This window comes from Lampris incognitus, chromosome 1, assembly GCF_029633865.1.
Source record: "Lampris incognitus isolate fLamInc1 chromosome 1, fLamInc1.hap2, whole genome shotgun sequence".
NCBI lineage: Eukaryota > Metazoa > Chordata > Actinopteri > Lampriformes > Lampridae > Lampris > Lampris incognitus.
In genome coordinates this window covers 99,009,136-99,033,265 of record NC_079211.1, presented here as the reverse complement: position 1 = coordinate 99,033,265, position 24,130 = coordinate 99,009,136, and the positions used below count along the sequence as shown (strand labels likewise).

At 41.4% G+C, this 24,130-nt stretch overlaps 2 protein-coding genes across 7 annotated transcripts in view; one reads left to right on the top strand and one right to left on the bottom strand.

The window, feature by feature from the left end:
- atxn2 (ataxin 2) overlaps positions 1–14,966 on the bottom strand; it is a 46,693-nt gene extending 31,727 nt beyond the window's left edge. For both annotated transcript variants that reach the window (XM_056284734.1, XM_056284743.1), the window contains exons 1-7: positions 14,436–14,966; positions 12,840–12,873; positions 11,509–11,568; positions 10,990–11,061; positions 10,293–10,443; positions 8,406–8,420; positions 1,363–1,487 (exon numbers count right to left, since the gene is read on the bottom strand). In XM_056284734.1, the coding sequence (XP_056140709.1) occupies positions 1,363–1,487; positions 8,406–8,420; positions 10,293–10,443; positions 10,990–11,061; positions 11,509–11,568; positions 12,840–12,873; positions 14,436–14,542 (564 nt within the window). In that variant the 5' untranslated portion in view covers positions 14,543–14,966. The remainder of the gene's footprint in view (positions 1–1,362; positions 1,488–8,405; positions 8,421–10,292; positions 10,444–10,989; positions 11,062–11,508; positions 11,569–12,839; positions 12,874–14,435) is intronic.
- Positions 14,967–17,177: 2,211 nt separating this feature from the next.
- mapkapk5 (MAPK activated protein kinase 5) overlaps positions 17,178–24,130 on the top strand; it is a 36,418-nt gene continuing 29,465 nt past the window's right edge. For 3 of the 5 annotated variants that reach the window (XM_056282933.1, XM_056282926.1, XM_056282912.1), the window contains exons 1-2: positions 17,178–18,150; positions 21,811–21,884. In XM_056282933.1, the coding sequence (XP_056138908.1) occupies positions 18,115–18,150; positions 21,811–21,884 (110 nt within the window). In that variant the 5' untranslated portion in view covers positions 17,178–18,114. The remainder of the gene's footprint in view (positions 18,151–21,810; positions 21,885–24,130) is intronic. The other 2 variants (XM_056282919.1, XM_056282940.1) reach the window with 2 other exon arrangements.

Sequence of the window (24,130 nt, the reverse complement as noted above, 5' to 3'; positions counted from 1 at the left end):
AGGGCTGAATGATTAATCGACTTCAAACGGACATTGCAATGTAAGAGAACGCAATTTTCAAATCGCAAAGGCCACAATTAAAAATAAAGTGTTTTTTTTATGTTACACAATCTAACCAGGCGGCACAGTGGTTAGTGCGGTCGCCTCACAGCAAAGAAGGATCTGGGTTCGAGCCCTGGGGTAGTCCAACATTGGAGGTCATCCTCTGTGTGGAGTATGCATGTTCTCGCCGTGTCCGCGTGGGTTTCCTCCAGGTGCTCTCATTTCCTCCCACAATCCAAAGACATGTAGGTCAGGTGAATCGGCCATACTAAATTACCCCTAGGTATGAATGTGTGTGTGTGTGTGTGTGTGTGTGTGTGTGTGTGTGTGTGTGTGTGTGTGTGTGTACATGTTTAGCTATCCTTGTGTGGACATTTGGTCCACACAAGGATCGCAAAACCTGACAGCACGTACCTTGTGCGGACCTCTGAAAGGTCCGCACAAGGAAAAGGGTCTATTTTAGGGTTAGGAGTTGGTTTTAGGGTTATGGTTAGAATTAGGGTTAGGGTTAGGGTTAGGCATGTAGTTTGCATGGGTAAGGTTAGAGTTAAGGGCTAGGAAATGAATGTAGTCAATGAGGGGTCCGCACAAGGATAGTGAAACACGACTGTGTGTGTGTGTGTGTGTGTGTGTGTGTGTGGGCCCCATGTGAAGGCCTGGCGGCCTGTCCAGGATGTCTCCCCGCCTGCCGCCCAATGACTGCTGGGATAGGCTTCAGCATCCCCGCGACCCTGACAGCAGGATAAGCGGTTCGGATAATGGATGGATGAACAATCTAACCAATCAGGGGGTCGGAAACACCTGGCCATGTGGGGTTCATGTACACACACGCTACACTACGCTCACGTGACATGCAAGTGAGAGCAGTGAAGAAAACAACTTGCCGTGCTACGCTTTGATTCTAACAGTAACATTGATATCATGTGAAAATGGCTTCGGCAGAACCGAACACTGATGAGGTGATTTTAGTGTCAAAGAGGAGCAGTACGTCAGTTGTTTGGACCTATTGTGCAGAGCGGAAGTCAGAGAAAAAAGATCAAGAAAAATATGTTTCAATAAAAATATCGATATATTGGCACCAGTGTCTCGATAACGTATCGTAAGAGGAAGTATTACGATATATTCCAGGATTGATATTTTGTCCCTCTCCTAGTGTGCACATCAGTGTCAATGCAATGCACATGCCTTTCAAAAGCATGAATCTATGATTGTTAATTATGCTTTGGATGAGATTTGGCCAAGATCAAAGTCTTTTGCCTAGAACAGAGTCTGTGAAACATGTGCTCTGTGTGTGTTCATGTTCACCACATGTATTCTTACCACATCAGTGTCCAAGGACTCCAAGCTGTCTGAGGTGTGTGCCTCGCCTCCATCCCAGGGCTCCAGATCTTTCTCCTTGTGCTCCCCATTGATCCTTCCGCTCACTGCTGCATCTGTGAAGTTGTCTACAACAGCAAAGAAAACATGCAGGTATTTGCAGGGCGGACAAACATAAGCAGAAACACAGATTACCCCGTATGCACACACAGAAGCTTGTGGTATGTTCAGCAAAACCTGGTAGTGTTTTCACTGCTTATGCAGGTGGGAGCAAAAGCCTGAGCAGCTTCAGCAAACAGGCTCTCATCACAAGGAGGGAGACAGTGAGATAGTGGTACACACGACTCTCAGCCAGACATGGGTCCAAACGGATTGGAAGTAAAAATCCTTTCAAATGCCTTTGAGCCATTACTTCTTGGCAATGCTAACTCTGGTGGATCTGTCTTATGACTGCCTGGATTAGGAAAGTGAAAAATTGTCAAAGCTTGACAAACCTAAATCAATTAATTCCAGAGGAGACCGCAACACAGCATCTCAGTGATGTCACTCTCTTATTTGTTCCCCCATTTTTCAGTTATCTTGGTTTTCTTTGTTTTATTCAGATATTTGTCTTTTAACACTTTTCCAGTAAGAAAGTTTTTGTAATCTACTATAACAATAAAAAAGCAAAATGGCATTTTGAGTTCATTTTGATCTAAGTGCTCATTTTGATCTAAGAGATTTACAGTGCAAATACAAGCACAGGAATTTTAAGTGCCTTTTCCTGTCCCGTCAATGGTGTACTGGCAAAATTTGTAAACGGCCTTTGTTCTGGATTCATAGGTCATTTGGATACTGTCCTGCCCTACATTTAGCCATTGATGCCATTTCTCTCAGTAGTTTTTCTGACATCGTTGTCTTCTGTGATACTGGTTGCACTGTTTTGTCCATCCCATACAACAAACCCATGTATGTTTACTGATGTGCGGATGCTGTGGATGAGTGGATGCACACTCATGCACATAGAATCTAAAGTGCTACAGATTTTCTGGGAGGAAGAGTGGCAGATGGTGGTGAAAGGAAAATTTCTTTCAAATTCCCAAATCTCCAAATCCATGCACCTCTATATTTATATCTGAAATCTATTTTTATTACTGTGCAATGAGCCCCCCCCCCCATTTATTTCATCAGACATTTCTCCACAATGCAACTGTCCCCAAGAGTTAACATTTGCTTTTTTAAAAGCTATTCTCTTTAAAGGCTAATGACAGCTGTGCTTTCCTGACATTTCACTGTACTGTACTGCTCTGTTCACTTTCAGAAAGATCTGGTTAGCTCATTTTGAGGCGGGGCTAGGCCAGCTCAATGTAACCTCAGCCCCCAGTTGAATTTGAAAGGAAATCTAATCTCATTTCAACCCAGGTCTGCTCTCACATCCCAGAGCTGGTATTCATGTACCGATGGGCATAAAGCACATCAGGCTCCTAGACTGACATCATCTGGTTCTCCCAGCTCATCCCATGGTGCAAGGTGCACCCTAAAATTTCTGGTAAAGAGAAGGGTAAACTCTAAAATATTGGATCCATTATGTGCCACAAAATGGGTAGACAGGACAGAATTTTGCCAGTCATGAGAGAATGACACGCTTTATATACATCGTACATCATGGCGATGGCATTAGGGAAAGAACATTTAAAAATCAGAAATAAAAAAGGAGCAGAGGTAAGCAAACATGCATTTAAATTGCAGTTAATTATATGCTTTCACTGCACTTGGGCCAAAATCTGATTTATACATCCAGACATGGTGTGACTGTAATACTGTAAGCATTAAGTCAATTTATGCTACTATATGCTCCACATACATCTGTGATCAGTTGCTTTCAATGGAACTGCACACATTGCACTCAATAGTTCTTCAGTCACGCCTACTTCTGACCTGGCTTCAGTTCTGCAGTAGTGCACAACATGCATTGAGTGACCAAAATGACATATTTCTGTCCAAGAAAGTTGAATCAGTTCATTTGGTCACAAGGTTTATTGCGAGAAATGTTTCATCACTCATCCACATGACTTCACCAGTCTCAACTTACTGCTTGGGGTTGGGGATACCTGCAGTCAGCTGAGACTGACAAGGTCACTTGGATGAGTGATGAAACGTTTCTCCTGATAAATGTTGTGTCCAGATGAACTGATTCAACTTTCTGGGATTTCCTTACCTGGATTATTGAGCATGCATAAAGATATATATTTCTGCATAGTGGGGGGGGGGTCACTATCTTTCACTGTCAAGGAGTCTTAACAAAAGACAATCAATAAACCTTAGCCTGCAAAAGCAGAATAACCCCCGGGTTCTCTTGCACTTTGAGCCCGCTGTCAAAATAGTTACACATAACCTAACCCTGTGCTCACACTAAAATCATCATGAGCACCAGAAGCAGCTGGCAGTCACTCATTTTCAATGACAGCTGGTGACGAGAAAGAGTCGTCGTCGTAGTGTGGCAGCACCGAGAAGCATGTTGGTGCCCAATTTGTGGATTTGATCAAATATCTTGGGTTCTTCCTGGACAATAAACTCGATCAACACACAACCGACTGATAATTTATCAGTCAATCTTCATTCCAACCCTCACCTATGGTCATGAGCCTTGGGTAGTGACCGAAAGGGTGAGATCGTGGATACAAGCGGCTGAAGTGAGTTTCCTCCATAGGGTGTCTGGGCTGAGCCTTAGAGATAGGATGAGGGGCTCGGACATCTGGAGGGAGCTCAGAGTAGAGCTCCTTCGTGTCGAAAGGAGCCAGTTGAGGTGGTTTGAGCATCTGATTAGGATGCCTCCTGGGTGCTTTCCTTTGGAAGTTTTCCGGGCACGTCCAACTGGGAGGAGACACCGGGGTAGACTCAGAACTTGCTGGAGGGACTACATGTCCAATCTGGCCAGGGAACGCCTTGGGATCCCCCAGGAGGAGCTGGAGGGCATTGCTGGGGAGAGGGACATCTGGAGTGCCCTACTTAGCTTGCTGCCACCGCGACCTGACCCCGGAGAAGCAGCTGATGATGAGATGAGATGAGGACACACAACTGGCACTGGTACACCCTGCTAGCAAAGTCATCCATAAACTCAAAGTACTTTCTCTGGCCGCTCTCAAAAAGCATAGTGGAGCTCATATTATTCTACCACTCCCTCTGCTTCTTTACTATATTAACTGCCGCTAACAACGAAAAACTTACCCATATCACACACACTGCCTCTGAAAATCATTGGTCTTCCTACCACCTACACTACCGTTCAAAAGTTTGGGATCACCCAAACAATTTTGTGTTTTCCATGAAAAGTCACACTTATTCACCACCATATGTTGTGAAATGAATAGAAAATAGAGTCAAGACATTGACAAGGTTAGAAATAATGATTTGTATTTGAAATAAGATTTTTTTTACATCAAACTTTGCTTTCGTCAAAGAATCCTCCATTTGCAGCAATTACAGCATTGCAGACCTTTGGCATTCTAGCTGTTAATTTGTTGAGGTAATCTGGAGAAATTGCACCCCACGCTTCCAGAAGCAGCTCCCACAAGTTGGATTGGTTGGATGGGCACTTCTTTGAGCAGATTGAGTTTCTGGAGCATCACATTTGTGGGGTCAATTAAACGCTCAAAATGGCCAGATAAAGAGAACTTTCATCTGAAACTCGACAGTCTATTCTTGTTCTTAGAAATGAAGGCTATTCCATGCGAGAAATTGCTAAGAAATTGAAGATTTCCTACACCGGTGTGTACTACTCCCTTCAGAGGACAGCACAAACAGGCTCTAACCAGAGTAGAAAAAGAAGAGGGAGGCCGCGTTGCACAACTGAGCAAGAAGATAAGTACATTAGAGTCTCTAGTTTGAGAAACAGACGCCTCACAGGTCCCCAACTGGCATCTTCATTAAATAGTACCTGTTAGAGCCTGTTTGTGCTGTCCTCTGAAGGGAGTAGTACACACCGGTGTAGGAAATCTTCAATTTCTTAGCAATTTCTCGCATGGAATAGCCTTCATTTCTAAGAACAAGAATAGACTGTCGAGTTTCAGATGAAAGTTCTCTTTTTCTGGCCATTTTGAGCGTTTAATTGACCCCACAAATGTGATGCTCCAGAAACTCAATCTGCTCAAAGAAGTGCCCATCCAACCAATCCAACTTGTGGGAGCTGCTTCTGGAAGCGTGGGGTGCAATTTCTCCAGATTACCTCAACAAATTAACAGCTAGAATGCCAAAGGTCTGCAATGCTGTAATTGCTGCAAGTGGAGGGTTCTTTGACGAAAGCAAAGTTTGATGTAAAAAAATCTTATTTCAAATACAAATCATTATTTCTAACCTTGTCAATGTCTTGACTCTATTTTCTATTCATTTCACAACATATGGTGGTGAATAAGTGTGACTTTTCATGGAAAACACGAAATTGTTTGGGTGATCCCAAACTTTTGAACGGTAGTGTATGCCTCAGATCTCAACAGCAAAGCCTCCTCATGTGCAACACTTACTGTAACTAGAAGAGTGCACTCAGTTGAGTGCAAATCTCTGCCAGGCGTACGTATCTCTCCTTTTCTGGAGTTCGACCTTGGCGACAAACCACTCCTTTTTTTGCCTACCGGCAGAAGGTAAATACTTGAACATGGACAAAACCAGTGTTTTTCCTGCCATTATAAGACCTTTGCACAGCGCCAAAGTCAATTGAATGGGAAATATGGAAAAAAGTTTTCAATATGTAGCACTCAAGTTAAAAAAAAAAATCGACCTAATAAAAAAGCTTTTCCTGTCAGTCTTTGGATGCACAGCCTCCTAGGCAGACCCTCCCACAAACGCAAACAAGTCTGACATGAAATGACAGAGATCAGGTTATCATAATTTCAAAGCCCTCATTAAAAGATGTCAAAAGTGTTTAACCATCGCAGTTTTCATGATATAAAATGAATCAAAATGAAAGGCTGCTCTGCTGATTGACTTTCATTCATAAAACAACGGTAAGAAAACATAACTCAGCCATGGGAAATGTTTTATTGTAGCTACTGAGATGATTTCCAGTTGTGATTGATCCGACTCTTGAAATTGTATTTGTAGTGGAGTTGTCACACTGGAGACTATGGCGCTTCCGTATGGCGGTGAGGTAAATAAGGCTAATTATTTTTGGTTCATCCAGTGTCCCTCCAGTTCTCCTATGTTGAGATCAGTAGTGAATAATTTGCTGGCTTGGGAAATATGATCAATTTCTCATTTACTTTCAAGACTCATACCCGAATACATAATGTTTTGGTTTTAACACTATCGCTGCCCGATCTGACTCAACCGTAGATGTGTCACGCATGTGCACGGTTGACTCAAAGCAGGCAGCGACGGAAAGAGAGCAAGCGGCGATATTGAGAACAAATGTTTCTCGAAGGTTTTAATCACACCAACCAAGACAGGCTCTTTATCATACAGTCATAACTGTGCACAAAAAAATTTTAGGCTGATAGGTCCAGTAGTTTGCGAGTTAGCTGCGGGGACACACACACACACAGACACACGCTTTGCGTGACCAAACGCATAATCCCCTCCAGGCTATCGCCTGGTGGAGATATAATCTACACACTCCTGTTAAAATGGCAGGTTTCTGTGATGTAAGAAAATGAAACCAAGATAAATCACATCCAAAATGTTTCCCTTTTTTTTTTAAAAATTACAACCTATAAAAATAAAGTAAAAATCAATTGGCAGCGATAATAAGAGGGACATAGTTTTCTTTTTTTTGGGAGGGTATTTTCCCCCTTTTTTCTCCAATTGTATCCGGCCAATTACCCCACTCTTCCGAGCCGTCCCGGTCGCTGCTTCACCCCCTCTGCCAATCCGGAGAGGGCTGCAGACTACTACATGCCTCTTCCGATACATGTAGAGTCGCCAGCCGCTTCTTTTCACCTGACAGTCAGGAGTTTTGCCACCGGGACATAGAGCATGGGAGGATCACACTATTCCCCCTAGTCCCCCCCCCCCCAAACAGGCACTCCAACCGACCAGGAGAGGCGCTAATGCAGCGACCAGGACACATACCCACATCTGGCTTCCCACCTGCAGACACAGCCAATTGTGTCTGTAGAGACACCCGACCAAGCCGGAGGTAATACAGGGATTCGACCCGGCGATCCAGACAGTTTTCTATACTGGATCCCCACTGTGATGTTGCATTGTATTCTTTGCCTTGATAAACTTGCCCTGCAGCTGCCGCCATTTCTTTAGAAAAAGTTTGTCATCCCTATTATTGTATTATATATTCCTATCTCAGTCCATGAGTTTTTGTTTTGCTGATCCTTGTTATCCCTTCACACTGCATTGTACAAGTGGTGAAACCTCTACACAACTTTGGATAAGTGCCCCTAAAATTCTCCATCTTATTCTTTTTAGAAGAGCCAAGATAACATGTTTTTGTTTTTACTTGCCCCCCACAATTTTCAGCCAATCACAACAATGCAGTCAATTCTGAGTACTCCATTAAGGTTACATTTTTTTGGTGATGTGCGGTGCCTCGGTATTTGCTCTTTACAGAGCAAGCCAGCACCAGAGTTTCCAGAACAGCTCCTCCATACAGAAGCTCCTGAATGAAGCAAGAATCAGCCATAAGACTGCCTGTGGTATGCCATCTAACTGGTTCATATAATATTTTCATAAAGGATAAAATCTAACATCTATTTCTTCACTTATATCAGGTTAAAAGGGGGGTATTAGCGAGTTCTGCTATGGGAGTCTCCATTGAAAGCAACATTAAGCCTGAAGATAATGAAGGATCCGGTGAAGAGGGAGACTGACTTGAGTGAGACAACCTAGGTTACAAAAGTCGTGTCCCTCTCGTGGACTAAGCCCTGATGTAGACATGAATGCATAATATTGAAGTAGCTTGTTAAAAGATCAGGATTAACACTAGCCTCGGAAATATTTACATTATGCTTTCATCTTTCAACAAAGCTTATTGAGATGTGCATGTGTGTGTGTGTGTGTGTGTGTGTGTGTGTGTGTGTATATACAGAAAGGTATAAGAACAGGAAACATCCACATATTACCTGAGTCAGAGGAGACTAGACCATTGGAGGAGAGGAGAGACAGACAGATGAGAGAAAGCATCAGAAGACAGACTGACATATTGTATGATTGATTGACTATAAGAAAACCCACCCAATAGATTAAATGAATACATAAAAATACAGTTACGAAGAACATATGATTAATCATGGAAAGAAAAAATAGTAATAACTCTTGGGTTCACAATGTAGACATCTAGCTGTATCACCATCAGAGATTAACATTTAACATGTTTCATAGATCTTTTTTAGTCATTAAAAGCAGTGTTAAACTATACATTTTTTTTCCTTTATGGTCGAAACTATTATTCTTAAAGGTGCTATATATGAGATTTTTAACATTAATATAGCATCAAACAACTATTTGCTATGTAAAGAGATAGTAGAGTAATGGCGCCCTGGACAGAGAATGAAGTCACACTCCATCTGTGTGTGTTGTGATCAGAATCACAATCAGAATCAACTTTATTGTTCATGTGTGCTTATGCATATGAGGAATATGACTCCAGTTCCCAGCAGCTTCTAGTACTTGCATATATCACTAAAAAAAAAACCCAGAACAAAAACAAAAAAGAAAAACAAAAGAAATGGAATAATAAATACTGGAGGTAAGTATGAGTGTATATCACAACTATACAGAGTTTTATTAAGGCTGAATAATTAATAACTTATTATGCTTATATATTATATTATGTTCATATATTATACTATATTGTTATATATTATATTTCTTATATATCATATACTAAAAATATATACTATATATTTATCTCTTATATAATTAACTACTATATTATATACTTATGTTGTAACTATAACAATAAAAATAAAAATTTGTTACCAGTATAATTAAGCAGTAATCCAAGCTTCTCTGTTCTTTGTTTTGGAAGCTGGTCCAGCTGCGCGTGCATGATAGTGCATCACGAGTGGATGTGAGGAAGCTAGCATTCACATGATAACTAGCAAGCTAATGACTATGTTACATGGATTTAGGTCACTCGGCTGATCGAAGAAAAAGCTAATTAAATAGCTCCTTATCAAGCTGAATACATTACTAATGTTAATAAAATAACTCTATACTGTAAAAATCAATATCCCAACTGAACGAAATAATAGCCAAGAAAACAAAGGGAGGGGGAGGAACGCGATGGGAGGAGGGAGGTTTGTTTTGGTTTGGTCTGACATGCTGGCGCTGAATATCATATATAGCACCTTTAATTGTTTTAATTTCTTGTTTTCTTCCCTACTGGATCTGTAACCTCGCAAAGGCACGGCACACTTGTGATTTTGCTGCTAAGTGATGTGAAATTTCGACCAAGTCAATTCAATAAAAGCATAATTTTATTTCAGAGATAGTTCCAGAGATAGAGCACTGATGCTTTATTGCCTGTTAATTTTTTTCTTTTCTAAAATCATAAAAATCCTCCTATACAGTCCATTATAGTTCAAAGGAGAATCATATAGTTCAAGATGTATTGGATAAAGGGGACTCATTCAGCCTTTATTGAGTGTCCTCGTTGTGCCAGGGAGACCTTCGGACCAATCAATACCTCACATTATTCTTCAGTGGCTGGTCACTCAGAGCAGACACATAAGATTTAACTCGCAACTCAGTCGTCCTGATATCACAACAGTAAATACAGACTGAATGAGATCAGTATGTTGTGTGTATCAACTGATGTGTGTATTAATTTACCATAACATATTTACATTTTTGTGCATTCGTGAAAAGTGCCTCAGATGACACAAACCTACCTGGCTATACCTGTGTATGTGTGCATGCTTGACGGTTTAGAGTGATCAAGAGGAAGTTTAAGCAGACAGCTGTTCCAAGATTACATGGATCCTCAGCACTATTAGCTTTCTTACCTTTCCTGGCAAAATTGAGGTCCACATCTTTGAAGGTCACCACTACTACGTCAGAGGCCTTGAACATAATGCTCTCAACAATGTCCTCTTTTCTTGGGCCTGCACTTGGTTCAGGGCTCTTTCTGTGGGCTGCATCCAGGACCAGGTCACACTGAGGAAGAGCACAGTGGCAACTAAATAGGAATAACACCTATTCTGCAAAAGTCTGGTACACTGTACAAAAAAATCATTGCTAGGCTTTAATGAGTATTTAATATGACCTGATATGAGGTAGCTTCATAAGAAAAACATAAATATGACCTTTGCCATTTACAATCAAATAAGTACATCAGGGTTTGAATACTGCATGAAAATTATACGAAGTAAAAGACATGTTCCCCCAACTGAGCTGCAGAGCAAATTTCTAAAACTGTTCAGATCAGTTTGATTTGTGCAAAGAGATTTTTCCCCCACAGGAAAAATCAAGAAATACTTCATCCTAAAAGCGAAGGATGAGGAACCACATACCTCTCTTCTGTAAAAGGAGAAATGGAGAAAGCGCTTTGTGAAAGCTACCTTTGGAGGGAAGCTTGCCCTCGAGTGCTGAGTGCGCATTATCTTTGCCACATACTTACTCTTAACCATTAGCATCATCCATAAGGAAATTACAGAGCTGATTTCGCAGTAACATCAGGTAGCATTTTCATGTGATCCTTACCTCTGGGCCATATGTTTTAAAAACTCCTTCATAGACAGTTCCATTCTTTACTTTCAGCTCACATTTGGTCCCCTGTAAATAAATAAACCCAAATGTCTTCACTGTGCACAACACAAGCTCATACGGCTCAGTATCAATATCAGTTCACGTGCTTAGAAAACAAGTTCAAAACCCATCTCTTGGAGAGCAGAAATAAACAACTGATTGATCAATGTCCTCTTTGTTTCTACAACCAGCTGTCTCTACTAATTACACAGGTTTAGTTTTACTGCAGCGTAGACATTTTAAAGACAAAAGCATATGGTGAGTGACAGTATGTATGACATGCTCTGTAAGTATTTTTTGTTGCGTTGAGTATGATTCACAAGGCTTATTGATAGATAGTTCTTTTGATAGCTTTCCTTATATCTTTTTCATAAGGATACACAATAAATGAATGTTCAAAGCACAAACAACACTTAATATTAGCAAAGGGAGCATTGCATAAAAGACTGGCGATTGAAAGATGCACAAACATACCACTACTGATGTCAACACGTGGACCATCCTCATATTTGCATATACACCATTGAAAACGACCTGAGGGGAAAAAAGCCAGCAGATGAAACTAATATTAACACTACTGAAGGCCTGATTGCCTTCTGTATATGCATAAAAGTCTTGAACATTGGTGCCTTCAAAATGCAAAAGAAAATGTTAAATGTCAACAGACTAGATACATACTTCTATTGTGGCCCATTCTGTTTGTCTTAAATCAAATGTATCATTGTAGAACATGGTATGTCCTCACGACAAAAGCCATGTTTTGGCAAAACGTTTCACGGGATATCTTGATGCATGCTCAAAAATGCAAGTAAGAAAATCAAAGAAGGTTTAATCAGTTCATCTGGATATGTTTATTGATACATTTCATCACTCATCTAAGTGACAAGTTCAGTCTAAACTGATTGTAGGTATCCCCACCCTTATAAACAATACAGATGCATAACGACCGAAACCAATGATTAGTTTAATATGCAAATTGGGCATGACCATTAACTAGTGTTTCAATGGCCATGTGTACTATTCACAGAGGATTTGGGAATGTTTGCAATCACAGCATTGTAAGATGGCGACAGACGTACTCTTAGCCCCCCCGGTTCAGGGATGGTCGATGGTCTTAACATAGATCGCCCGTTCAAACCAGCGTTCTTCCCTATCAAGGATGTGCACATCCTCATCCTTGAAAGCGTGGCCTCTGGCCTGTAGATGGGTGTAAACTGCGGAGTCCTAGAATGATGTGTTAGCTCTCCTGTGTTGTGCCGTTCTCTTGGCCAGCGTCTGTTTGGTTTCCCCGATGTACAAGTGACGGCAATCCTCCTGGCACTTAACAGCATATACTATATTGCTCTGTTGGTGTTTGGGGACCCAATCCTTGGGGTGGGCCAACTTCTGGCACAGCGTGTTTTGGGGTTTGAAAGTAACTGAGATGCAGTGTTTGGAAAATACACATCTCAACTTTCCGACACTCCCGCCACATATGGAATCACCACTCGTTTATGCTTAGGCAGCTGTTATCCTTCTCTCTTCGATTGGCTGGTGCACTGTTTGGGCATCTTCCTGGCTTTGACAATAAACGTTGTATCCAGATGAACAGATTCAACCTTCTTTGAGTTTCACGGAATAGGCAAATAAATGAACACTGAGTCAGTGTGGGGCTATTTTCTCTGATTATTTTCTTATTAAGGACTGACTATTTTTTGAAAGCATTCAATACTATGTGGTATGTAACTATTATAGTTCAAAGCTTTGTGGCTGTAAAGGGAGTACGTCAGTGAATGCTAAGATAGCAGGTAAAATAGGCTACTTACTGCTGCAGATGGACCTTTGCCACTGTGTCGTCCTCTGAAAGAAAAAAAGGCACTGTTGTCAAGATCACCAAACATCATCTCCATCAGGGTTCTCGCAAAGGATTTTATGACAAGGTTGTGCTAGGCAACCAGGAACAATGCTGCATGACTCTGACATGGTTAATCTTACCATTTGCTGGAAATTTTAAAGATTGGCTGACATTTAAAAAAGATGAGTTGATAAGGCTGTGCATTATGGCAACATGGTTTTGGGGACAACTTGGATCATAATCATCACCAAATTGATCCTGTTCTAACCAATCTCTAGATATTGTCAATACAACCCTCGACAGATTTACAAGTAGTGTGCATTCTGAAATCAATCAAGTTAAAAGATCATTTGTCTGACGGTCATGTTCAAGTGGCTGTCAGCAAAACACCATGTAGGCTGCATTTTTTTTCTGAACATGTCCTAAAATGCACTTTGCACAGTGGCAAGCACAAGGCCCTACACACCCACACATACACTAGAATCACTGTAGACAGCACCCAATTTTGCCGATATATATCTGTGCTGAATGACTAATACGTTTCATTTAAGCTAATTTCACAAGCTCATTTTCTCAAACGTTAGTTAATCAATACAAGCCATTTTAGTTTTGTGTGAAGTGAAAGATGCTTGGTCTTGTGTGTATTTGTGGAAGGGGGGGGGGCTAACAGGTCTCCAACCATATTTTGTAACATCTTGACCCCAGGTGGACTATGCTTACAAAATGAATGGGACATACTGTCCTTGTGACCAGTGAATAGAGGGCTAATCCAAATAGCCAAGCCAAGAAGCACAATATACACAGAATTTGCAACATCGACCATTTAAAGCAACACTAAAAACAACACTTTCAAGGGCACTATTTCACACATGCGGCAATGGCAACGTCAAGGTTGAAAGCCCGTCGGTTTAACTCCCCTCTCCTCCTCACCCATCCCCGCCCCTTTCTTTCATGCACGCGCCCACACATTGAGTATTAAATCCTTCGCAAATCGATCGTAGCATTGTTGCGGTAACCAGCCACATTTCACCGGCATCGATGCGAAAGCTGCGTTTCTGGCGAAAGACTCGGCTCAAAAAGCTTTACCTAAACCAGCTACACAAACCTGAAGTAATGGCACTGAATTGCAATCGCTGGCTGTCAATCGGCTAATTTGCTGGCTTTCTCGCTATGAACTTTGGGCAGAGCTGAATTAAATAGTCCGCTGACATTTGCAAACTGGTAAGAAAAGTTAGTTCCACACACTCGCAGGAGGACGTTAGTAGGCTAAAATAAGAGAATACGCCGACAGAGGGGGGGGGGAGGCTGCCGTTCTTGACTGCACATGGATGAAGCGGTATCGTTAGTTGGAACAGACGGGCCTCGCTCTCTGCTTAATATTACGCTAAGTGACGTCGCAAGGCCCGAAATACGTTCACACAGACACAAGTTTAAGACTGCATGACCAAAAAAAAAATGTCACCTCCTAAAACTGACGTAATGGCTAACTGCCAAAACTGTCACCGGGAACGGGTCGACATTTTCCCCCCAGTTGTGCGATTTCGCCAACGTGATTTCTTTCACCGACCTGCCCAAATTCTGTCGTCCCCCGCCGCTTCCCCCTGCACCTGAGGCGGCGGCACCAGCAGCGCTGCCACCGCCGGGCTTGCGAGTTCCACCGGCCTTCATTGACATGGTGATCCCATAAACGACAACGTGTGCAGTTTGTTTTCCAATATTATAAAGCGAACCAGGCACACAGAAAAAAAAAAACGGTGATGATGAGGCGGTGTTGGCTTGTGTGACAGCTCTGCTAGCGATCTGATAACGGCTAGCTAGCAAGCTAACGTTAATTTTTACTGCCTGCCCTGGCTACTGGAGGAAGATGCTACGCTAAGAAGCTAGCTAGCGAACGTGCGCTAGCGAAATTAGCAATCTGTACAATGCCCTAATAAAACAGAAAAAAATAATCTTTCAAAAAAGACAACAAGTGACAATCACTCCTCGGAAATAAACGTATGTATTACACCTCTTGTCAATTTGTTACGTAATCCTAACAATATTTTTTGATTATCTCAAAATGGGGTAACAGCTATCCTCGAGTTCTCTCCGTTGCTAACAGCGAAAAGACCAAAACAGTCTGAAAGGGACAAAAAACTGCGGAGGGATATATGGAAAAACGTAACGACACACATCATTTTTTTCTAATATTGACGGGCTGTGGTTTTAACAAGTGTTGACTTTTGATTACTAATATAGTAATACTTAACCCACATGACTATGAAGGAATGTAAAATAATTTCTTTCCTTTTTTCGGAAATATAATGGCACCTGCAACATGGCACTAGTTACAGGAAGTTCATGAAACCTCAGTGGCTGTATTGTGGCATCCACGTGAGCCGGTGAACGCTGGAACTCGCGCAGCCCAACGCACCATTGCTTACCGCTTGTGTATGCACGTTATTATCATTAGGACCAATAATATGTTGTTAGGGCCAATTAGACTTTACAAATGACAACTCGACTGTGTACAACAAAGCGGACAGGGGGATTCGTTGCAGCGGCTCCTTCCTGCTTCAGCCATTTCATTTTGCTTTGCTTTTCCACAAAATTCTGAAGACAACTATTTTTGAAGTCCATCGGCAGAAAGTTGTATTGCAGAGGAGGCTACAAATATAGGATTGTGTTTAGGTGAGTCGCACGGCACGAGAACCATGTTAGATCTGCTTGCTGTCAAGAGGAATTTGATGTTTCTTGAAGGAAAGTTGCGGGATTTTCTGCACAGGTGCCCGGGTGCTATCCAGGGTGCTGATTAAACAATCCGAGAACTGCACTGACGGACCGAACGACTGAAATCGTCGATGTCTGCTTTACAGTAGAATTTGCTGCCTTTTGATTATCTCAACGATTTGATGAGTCGATAAAAAGGAGAAACAGAAACTTAAGACAATGCACTCAGTCTAATGCATAGACCTCTGCTTGAGAGCAGCCCGAATCTTAACAGCGCTTCAATCTGGAGTGACCTGTTTCGACTACTTGTAATACGTGAGCTTTGAACGACCCACATCTAAATGTGAGACAGGTCCACGTCTAGCTGCGATCTCGTCAGCCGTTATCCAACTTATATTTGAACGGTCCTGGCCACATTGCTTATAAACGAATGATACAATAAAAGAATCTTGCTAATTATCTTCTTTTTGCCCATGTAACCATGCCCCCGTTACACCCATCGTCCCACTCTTACCAAAATACTCCATCATCTTCGTTTTCTTATGTTTTCCTTTTTCTTTTCTTTTTTTTTTAATAATAGGATGTTAGGAATATCCGCGGCCTGAGCAAGAGTGTGTTGTTTCAGGCAATAGTTAATGTAATGTTCAGTAATTTGTAAAATGTCCAAAACACGTGTGCCTCGGGAGCTAGAAAGGCAAACTTGCGTTTCCTCGTAGGTTTGATACATTCTCCAAGAGTGTGACTATTACTAGTTTATTAGTGTACGATAACTAGTGTACGTGCACTCCTGTCAACATCAGACAAACGCACAAGCAAAGCCGTAAACATTTTGAACTTGGGACAGTGATCAACTTTAAGGGATGACTACAGATTTTTGCATCGCGATTTTAAAGGCAAATTAATGCAGAGTTGGGACTATCAACCAAGGCGTGTCTTACAGTTTTTCCAGAATACGATTGCACGAGAGAGAGAGAGAGAGGGGGGGGGGGATTGGTGAAAATTGTTTTAATTGGAGAATTGGAAATGCCGATGACAACGTTCTTTTTAGCAGCTATTAGTGAGAGGATCTAAAACAAAAAAAGGTACCTGGAAATCAAAATCAATCCTGATTATTCGTTGATCTATTTATGAATCAGTAAGCATGTTTAACTCCTCAAGTACTATGTGACTAATGCTAATGTGGGGTAGCTGTTTTGAGTGAACTCGGCAACGCGGTATTGAAACCACAGGTGCCTTCACACGTCTACGTCCACTTACAATGAAAGAAGTATGTGGAAACGCTGACGGCCACTGTAGTATTCCGCGATTGGTGCTACCTGGAGATTTATCGCCATGGACGTTGCTCGTATCCGCATTCAAAAACAGGACCTCACAAGGTCCCAGTTGTGTCCGACTTTTCCAACAGCATTCCTCAGCCATGAAAGCGACTATATAAAATTGGTAACGGGAATATGTGTTCATATTTTGCTCAGTAGATAATCAACAACAGAAAAAGCCGCTTGCACAAGCGAAAAAGGCAGGGTTCGTAAAACGTGTAAATTATTTTCAGCAGGCGTTCTGTGCGGACTACTCTTGCGTAGTTACGGAGTTGGTTTATGTGTTCTTTGACAAGACGGAGCCATGGAATTAGCAAGATATTCTAGAGGTAGACGTCTTCTTGGTCACCTTTCATAACAGCTCTCATTAACTATTTCCATTATTGGGATACACAGTTATTACCCCTTGGTAACACTCACGAGTGTTAAATCGTCCGTGAAAACCTGTTAACGTCCGCGGCTTTCCGTGCTGTACTATCTTGCCATTTAAGCTAGCTGGCTCGCTAGCTAGCTCGGCTCGACGACATGACAGGCTGTCGCACGTCTCAAGGCGCTGGAACGCGCCGCTCCGATTTGTAAAGTGACTTGGCCAGCGGCGACTTTACATTTCCCCGGTCCGCCTTTCACAGCCTGGCTTCGTTACGCGGTTACTTACCCCGAGATAGTTTGCTCGCTAGCGCCGCACCATTTGTTAGCAAGCGATTTAGCAATCCTCGGCATCTCGCAGCCAAGTAACGCAAGATTGGCAGAGCACCGCGCTCATCGCGACGACTAAAAATATACTTTTCTTCCTTTCTCAGCGCCCCACCAAACGCGGGGAGCAAGTCCATACTAGGTTTTGTTTCTAAGACCTCGATTGTTGCCTTGGTTGGAATCATCCCATGCTACATGGTTGTTAGAGTGAGTTTAGGACCGTCGGTTGAGCAAGTCCGAAAGCCCAAGTTGTGAACCTCGATCACTTTATAAATATACCGGCTGGCTTCAAGTCAACCGCCCGACTGAACACGCTTTCCACCCTGTAAGCTTGGAGGCGGAATATCAGTCTGCGCCCATGGCCTGATTCTTCCCAAGAGAAGCACAAACCTTGGGGGGAACTTCAGCCAGCGCCAGTTCGACACTACAAGTTAATTCGCGAAGGTTAAAAACAAAGGCCGCTTGTTTTGATTGTCAGACGTCTGAGATCGGCCAGACAGGCTCATCCATAAAGAGTGGAGTACCACCATGTCGGAGGATAACAACGCAGACAAGTTCATCAAGGTACGGGAGACATGGAGATGTTACATTTCGTGCAGTGAGTTCCGTAGTTTGCATTAACTTTTAGGCTACAGCAAGCTATGAGGCAGTGAAACAGAACGCTGAGGTGATAAACCACTTTGGCTCTTGATTCAGTGAACGTTAAAGGCGATGCAATTACACCAGTTTGCATATGTTTGTGGAATTTTGAAGATATACTTTGGATATTTGTTTAAGCTGGAGGTGTATTGATTTTGTTGTGATTGTGTCATATTTTTAATTAGTATGAAATCTCAAGGTACCTTCATTTTACTTTCTGTGTTCGTGTTTTTTGTTCCAAATAAAGTATACATTTTCACATGGATCAAACTAATATATAGTAATGTATTCTAATAAAGCAATGGCATGGTCACATCCCCAAGATTCTGGCCTAATTGTATGAAATTTAGTTCTATCAGTACTACAGTGTCAAACCATAATCACTGTCAAGCATTCAGAGGTGTCCTGTTTATTACATTACAATACTTTCTATAATCAGTAGGTAGACTATTTACTATTAGAAGATTGCTTCTGTTTATCAAAGTTTTTACCATTTCTTAATTGCCCTTATGTTTTTGTATGCTTGTATTCTTTAGAGCTTTTTTCTCATCTTTTGACAACGCAAGCACCGGGCCGATGTTCTTTCTTCATGTGTCAGAGAATGAGTGTTTGGCATAAATAAGAGTTGTCATTAACAAAGTAGTTTTAGAGGACCTATGTTTTGAGTTGTTCTTGGTTAAACAAGTGCAAACATTTTATCAGCACACATCCAATCCTGTATGCATTGTCACTGAAGCAGTTTCAGAAGGTGTCTGATAATAACATCACAGATAAGATTCTGGAGTCCAACCTTCAGGAGAAAAGATTTAATGTTTGCAGTGATTTTTTTTTTTTTAATTGATAGGGATACAACTTATGTGTGCTGTTGTAGGTAGTGTTTCCCCTTTAATGAACACCACCACCTTAGTGACTACACTCTGTTAAGCCGGGGGGGGGGGCAGGAGGATGAACTAGGTCAGCGGTGGCTAACCATGTGCCATGGAGAGCCATGTGTATGCAGGTTTTCATTCCAGCCGGACTCCACACCAGGTGATTTCACTGATACATTTCACTGATACATTAAATGTATTTCACTGATTTCATTTCACTGATTCATTAAATGTCTCAGTGAAATCACTTGGTGAAATGTATCAGTGAAATCACCTGGTGTGGAGTCCGGCTGGAATGAAAACCTGCATACACATGGCTCTCCATGGCACATGGTTAGCCACTCCTGAACTAGGTTCTGCAGATTCTAAGACCTTAACATTAAGTGACTTGTTGTCCCTTTAGATCTTGGTGACTTTCATCTCTTGTAAAGGCTCCAGCACACTTGGTCACTTACCTAAAGTCATTTCTTTTCCATAGTCATATTCCACTGTAGTTACCTGGCAGCCTCCTCCTGCACTATACTTTTCTCTTGGTCTGTTCCTGCCAGTGCGTCACTACCTGAATATTAATTTCATCAATAAATGAGATCCTTAGTGGCCCTTGACCCAGCTCTGTTCTCATAGCTGGGTCACACTTCAGTCTGAGTGGATTGGAATCCAGGGAGGGTGGGCTGTATGAACTGAGCACACACTTGGTATCTAGTTAGTTGTGCAGTATCTCACCACACATAGTTTCCACCCCATGTTTAGTGATCAGCATGCAGTGTCACACCACAATATGTGTTTATTTGTACGGAGAAAATTGGGCTGGCCAAAGCAGTAGCAAGAGATTATGGGACATACACTACCGTTCAAAAGTTTGGGATCACCCAAACAATTTTGTGTTTTCCATGAAAAGTCACACTTATTCACCACCATATGTTGTGAAATGAATAGAAAATAGAGTCAAGACATTGACAAGGTTAGAAATAATGATTTGTATTTGAAATAAGATTTTTTTTACATCAAACTTTGCTTTCGTCAAAGAATCCTCCATTTGCAGCAATTACAGCATTGCAGACCTTTGGCATTCTAGCTGTTAATTTGTTGAGGTAATCTGGAGAAATTGCACCCCACGCTTCCAGAAGCAGCTCCCACAAGTTGGATTGGTTGGATGGGCACTTCTTTGAGCAGATTGAGTTTCTGGAGCATCACATTTGTGGGGTCAATTAAACGCTCAAAATGGCCAGAAAAAGAGAACTTTCATCTGAAACTCGACAGTCTATTCTTGTTCTTAGAAATGAAGGCTATTCCATGTGAGAAATTGCTAAGAAATTGAAGATTTCCTACACCGGTGTGTACTACTCCCTTCAGAGGACAGCACAAACAGGCTCTAACAGGTACTATTTAATGAAGATGCCAGTTGGGGACCTGTGAGGCGTCTGTTTCTCAAACTAGAGACTCTAATGTACTTATCTTCTTGCTCAGTTGTGCAACGCGGCCTCCCACTTCTTTTTCTACTCTGGTTAGAGCCTGTTTGTGCTGTCCTCTGAAGGGAGTAGTACACACCGGTGTAGGAAATCTTCAATTTCTTAGCAATTTCTCGCATGGAATAGCCTTCATTTCTAAGAACAAGAATAGACTGTCGAGTTTCAGATGAAAGTTCTCTTTTTCTGGCCATTTTGAGCGTTTAATTGACCCCACAAATGTGATGCTCCAGAAACTCAATCTGCTCAAAGAAGTGCCCATCCAACCAATCCAACTTGTGGGAGCTGCTTCTGGAAGCGTGGGGTGCAATTTCTCCAGATTACCTCAACAAATTAACAGCTAGAATGCCAAAGGTCTGCAATGCTGTAATTGCTGCAAATGGAGGATTCTTTGACGAAAGCAAAGTTTGATGTAAAAAAAATCTTATTTCAAATACAAATCATTATTTCTAACCTTGTCAATGTCTTGACTCTATTTTCTATTCATTTCACAACATATGGTGGTGAATAAGTGTGACTTTTCATGGAAAACACAAAATTGTTTGGGTGATCCCAAACTTTTGAACGGTAGTGTAGATATGCACAGGAAATGACCCCATCTGCCTGTTTTGTGTTTTGCAAGCCTTTGTTTTGGACTGTCCTGTTTTAAAAAGTCCAGGACTTGAGATTCAAGTTCGACTTGGGATTTATTCATGGAGGTGCTCAGTTGCTCGAGAGGTAGTAATGAGCATGACCTCTTCTTGGAGTAGTCAAACCGGTTTTGATTTGAACTTGCTCCCAGAACATTTTTGCTGACAAAAGAGGAACACTAGCCAAAGAATGTAAAAGTTTCAGTCACTAAGGCAATATTCTTTACTAATTTTTTATCTTAAGTGGGTGTATTCCATACAGCTTTAGAGACTGCAGACTTTTACATTGCCTTGTATGTGTCTCTATGATGACATGGACCCCCCTCTTGTTTTCCATCATACACAGTGTGCATTGTAGTTAATAGAGGACTGAATATCATCTCAGCATTCTCAAATTGCTCTGGAGTACTCGTTTTTCTGTTGGGTTGACACTTGATAGCCCCATCCACAGTATTTGCTGGCAAAGATAAGTCATGCCTTGAAAAGGAAGCCTTATTGAGTTCATTTAACATTTAATGTTCCAGGTCCATATAACTGTCAAATGCATAGCAGTGTCAGAGTATTTGTAATTAGAATTCTGGTACTCTTTGCATATTCAGTTTTTCTCTCCTTTTCCTACAGGAGACATCCATCCTAGAGGAGTACAACATCAACTGGACCCAGAAGCTGGGAGCTGGCATCAGTGGACCTGTAAGGTGAGCCTGACTGCGTTGTGTGTTTTAGAGTTAACTGAACACATTGATTATGTCAATCATGGGTCACTGTTGCGTTATCACATACAGGTAGTCCCCGGGTTACGAAGGCCCGACGTACGAACTCCTGAACTTATGAAACAACCCTGGTAAAGCTTATTATTTTTAAAAAATCGACTTACACACGACGGTTTGTACTAACCAATGGGACGGACTACTTTGCGCGGTGCTCAAAACGCCGCATTTTAGGCAGTTCGTCAGCTTGAGGGAGAACAACGCCAAGCCGTTGTCGCCATTTTAAGTCGGATTGTGTAAACATTGTTGTGTGCATTGTGTTTTCAACTTGAATTTTTCACGTGTTTACCTTCGTAATCATGGCTTCAAAGCGTAAATCTGATGTAAGTGATGGTGATGCATTGAAGAAAAGGAAAATGATCACGATTGAAATGAAAGTGGAAATAATAAAGCGTTCAGAAAGGTGAAACGCTCTTATTGTTTTTTCACTTACCCAGTGAGGTGGGGAAGCGAGCCCTGAGCTGGCTCTTGTTTCTGGTGTCAAACAGCCGGTGTCCATCGGTTGCGACCCGCTCCAGGAACAGGGGCAAGTGGGGAGTTTGAAATATAAGAAATGCTTCTTTAATCAAAGGAGATTGAATCAGTTCATCTGGATACAACGTTGTACGTTGATTTTCTTACCTGGTTTATTGAGCATGCATAAAGACATGTTTCTTAAATGTTTTTTATACCTATACACACATTCTCTCTCAATTATAAGTACTGTACTGTAGTTACATTTATTATTATTACTGCATTATTATGTTTATGATGTTTTAGGTAAAATATGTACTATATACTAAGACAAACATTTGACTAATTGAAGCTAGATGTGAACTGTGCGTAACTGTTTCGACTTACATACAAATTCGATATAAGAACAGACTCAAAAACAGAACTCATTCATAACCCGGGGACTACCTGTATATTTGTGCTTTGTCAGATGGATATAGTTCGTTCTTGCTAGGACGGTGGTGTATAGGCAGACCTGAAGGAGTTCCACTCATTTGATTCTTTCCACTTTTGGTTGCTCTTAAGGTAGAAAAAATTCAGGAAGTCTACATGTCAGTGTCACCCTCCCACCCCAACCGAACCCCCAACCCGTCTTTTGTAACATTAACACTAAGAAAGAATTACAAGACACATATCTAAAGACATTGAAATGTAAGAAATCTTAATCCTGTACATCTGTCTGCCAAAATCTACTCAACTGAGTGTGACGGGGAAGTTGTAGTGCATGCTGGCTCTGCTCCGCTTACTGCCAGCGGTTCTCAAGATGAATAGTAAGTGCGCATTACCAACCGCAGTACAAGTTACGATAGCTGTTGGATTCAAATCTAGCTTCCGAAAAATGGGGGGGCGAAGGGAATTGACAAATTTACTGGTCACAGCAAAAATTAATCAGTGTGTGGCTGATAATTACTGCCAGTTTTCCTTCTCTATCTAAGAGAGTAGATACTTGTCACAGGACCAGATGCTAATGTGACAGACCAGTGATTTTGATTCAAGATTTTTTTTTGTCAAGCTTTTCAGGTGTTATGCATACAACTGCTATTTTAAGTACTGTTTTCATTTCTTCTTTGCATGAATGAATGAATTTTAAGTTGCTTACGTTGTCAATAAATCTAACTGCTACTGCAAATGAATAAACATGTACGTTTGGGAACACGTAAATCATTTGTAGTTCTCCTGTCCTTGGAATAATTTGGTACACATCGATGAAATAGAGGTATCAGTCAATGAAACCGATTCTGAAAAGGTTCACTGAGATGCAGTAGATACCGATTGCCGAAGCAAACGGGTTTCAGGCTCTAACTTAATCTTATTTGATCTCTCAGTGCTTGTATTCTTTCTGTACGCCTCCCCATATTAACTGTTTGGGAACAAGATATCCTTAAAAAGTCCACATTTCATATAATAACTACTAAGAGTGACTGAATGTGATTGCTTTTCATATTATAATGAATTACACATTAAGGTATGTTATCTAGTTTATTCTCTAGTTTACAAGGGATGTTATCATTATTTCTGAATCCAGAATTGGCTCACACCTTTCAAAATTTTCAAAAGCTTTTAGCAAGGGAAAACTCAAAATTGACCCAAGAGGACCTCATTCTGGAGTGTCTTGACGGTTCATTTAATAATTGTTAATACAAATTAATGTTGCAGACTCTCCGGATGTCTGTCATATCCAA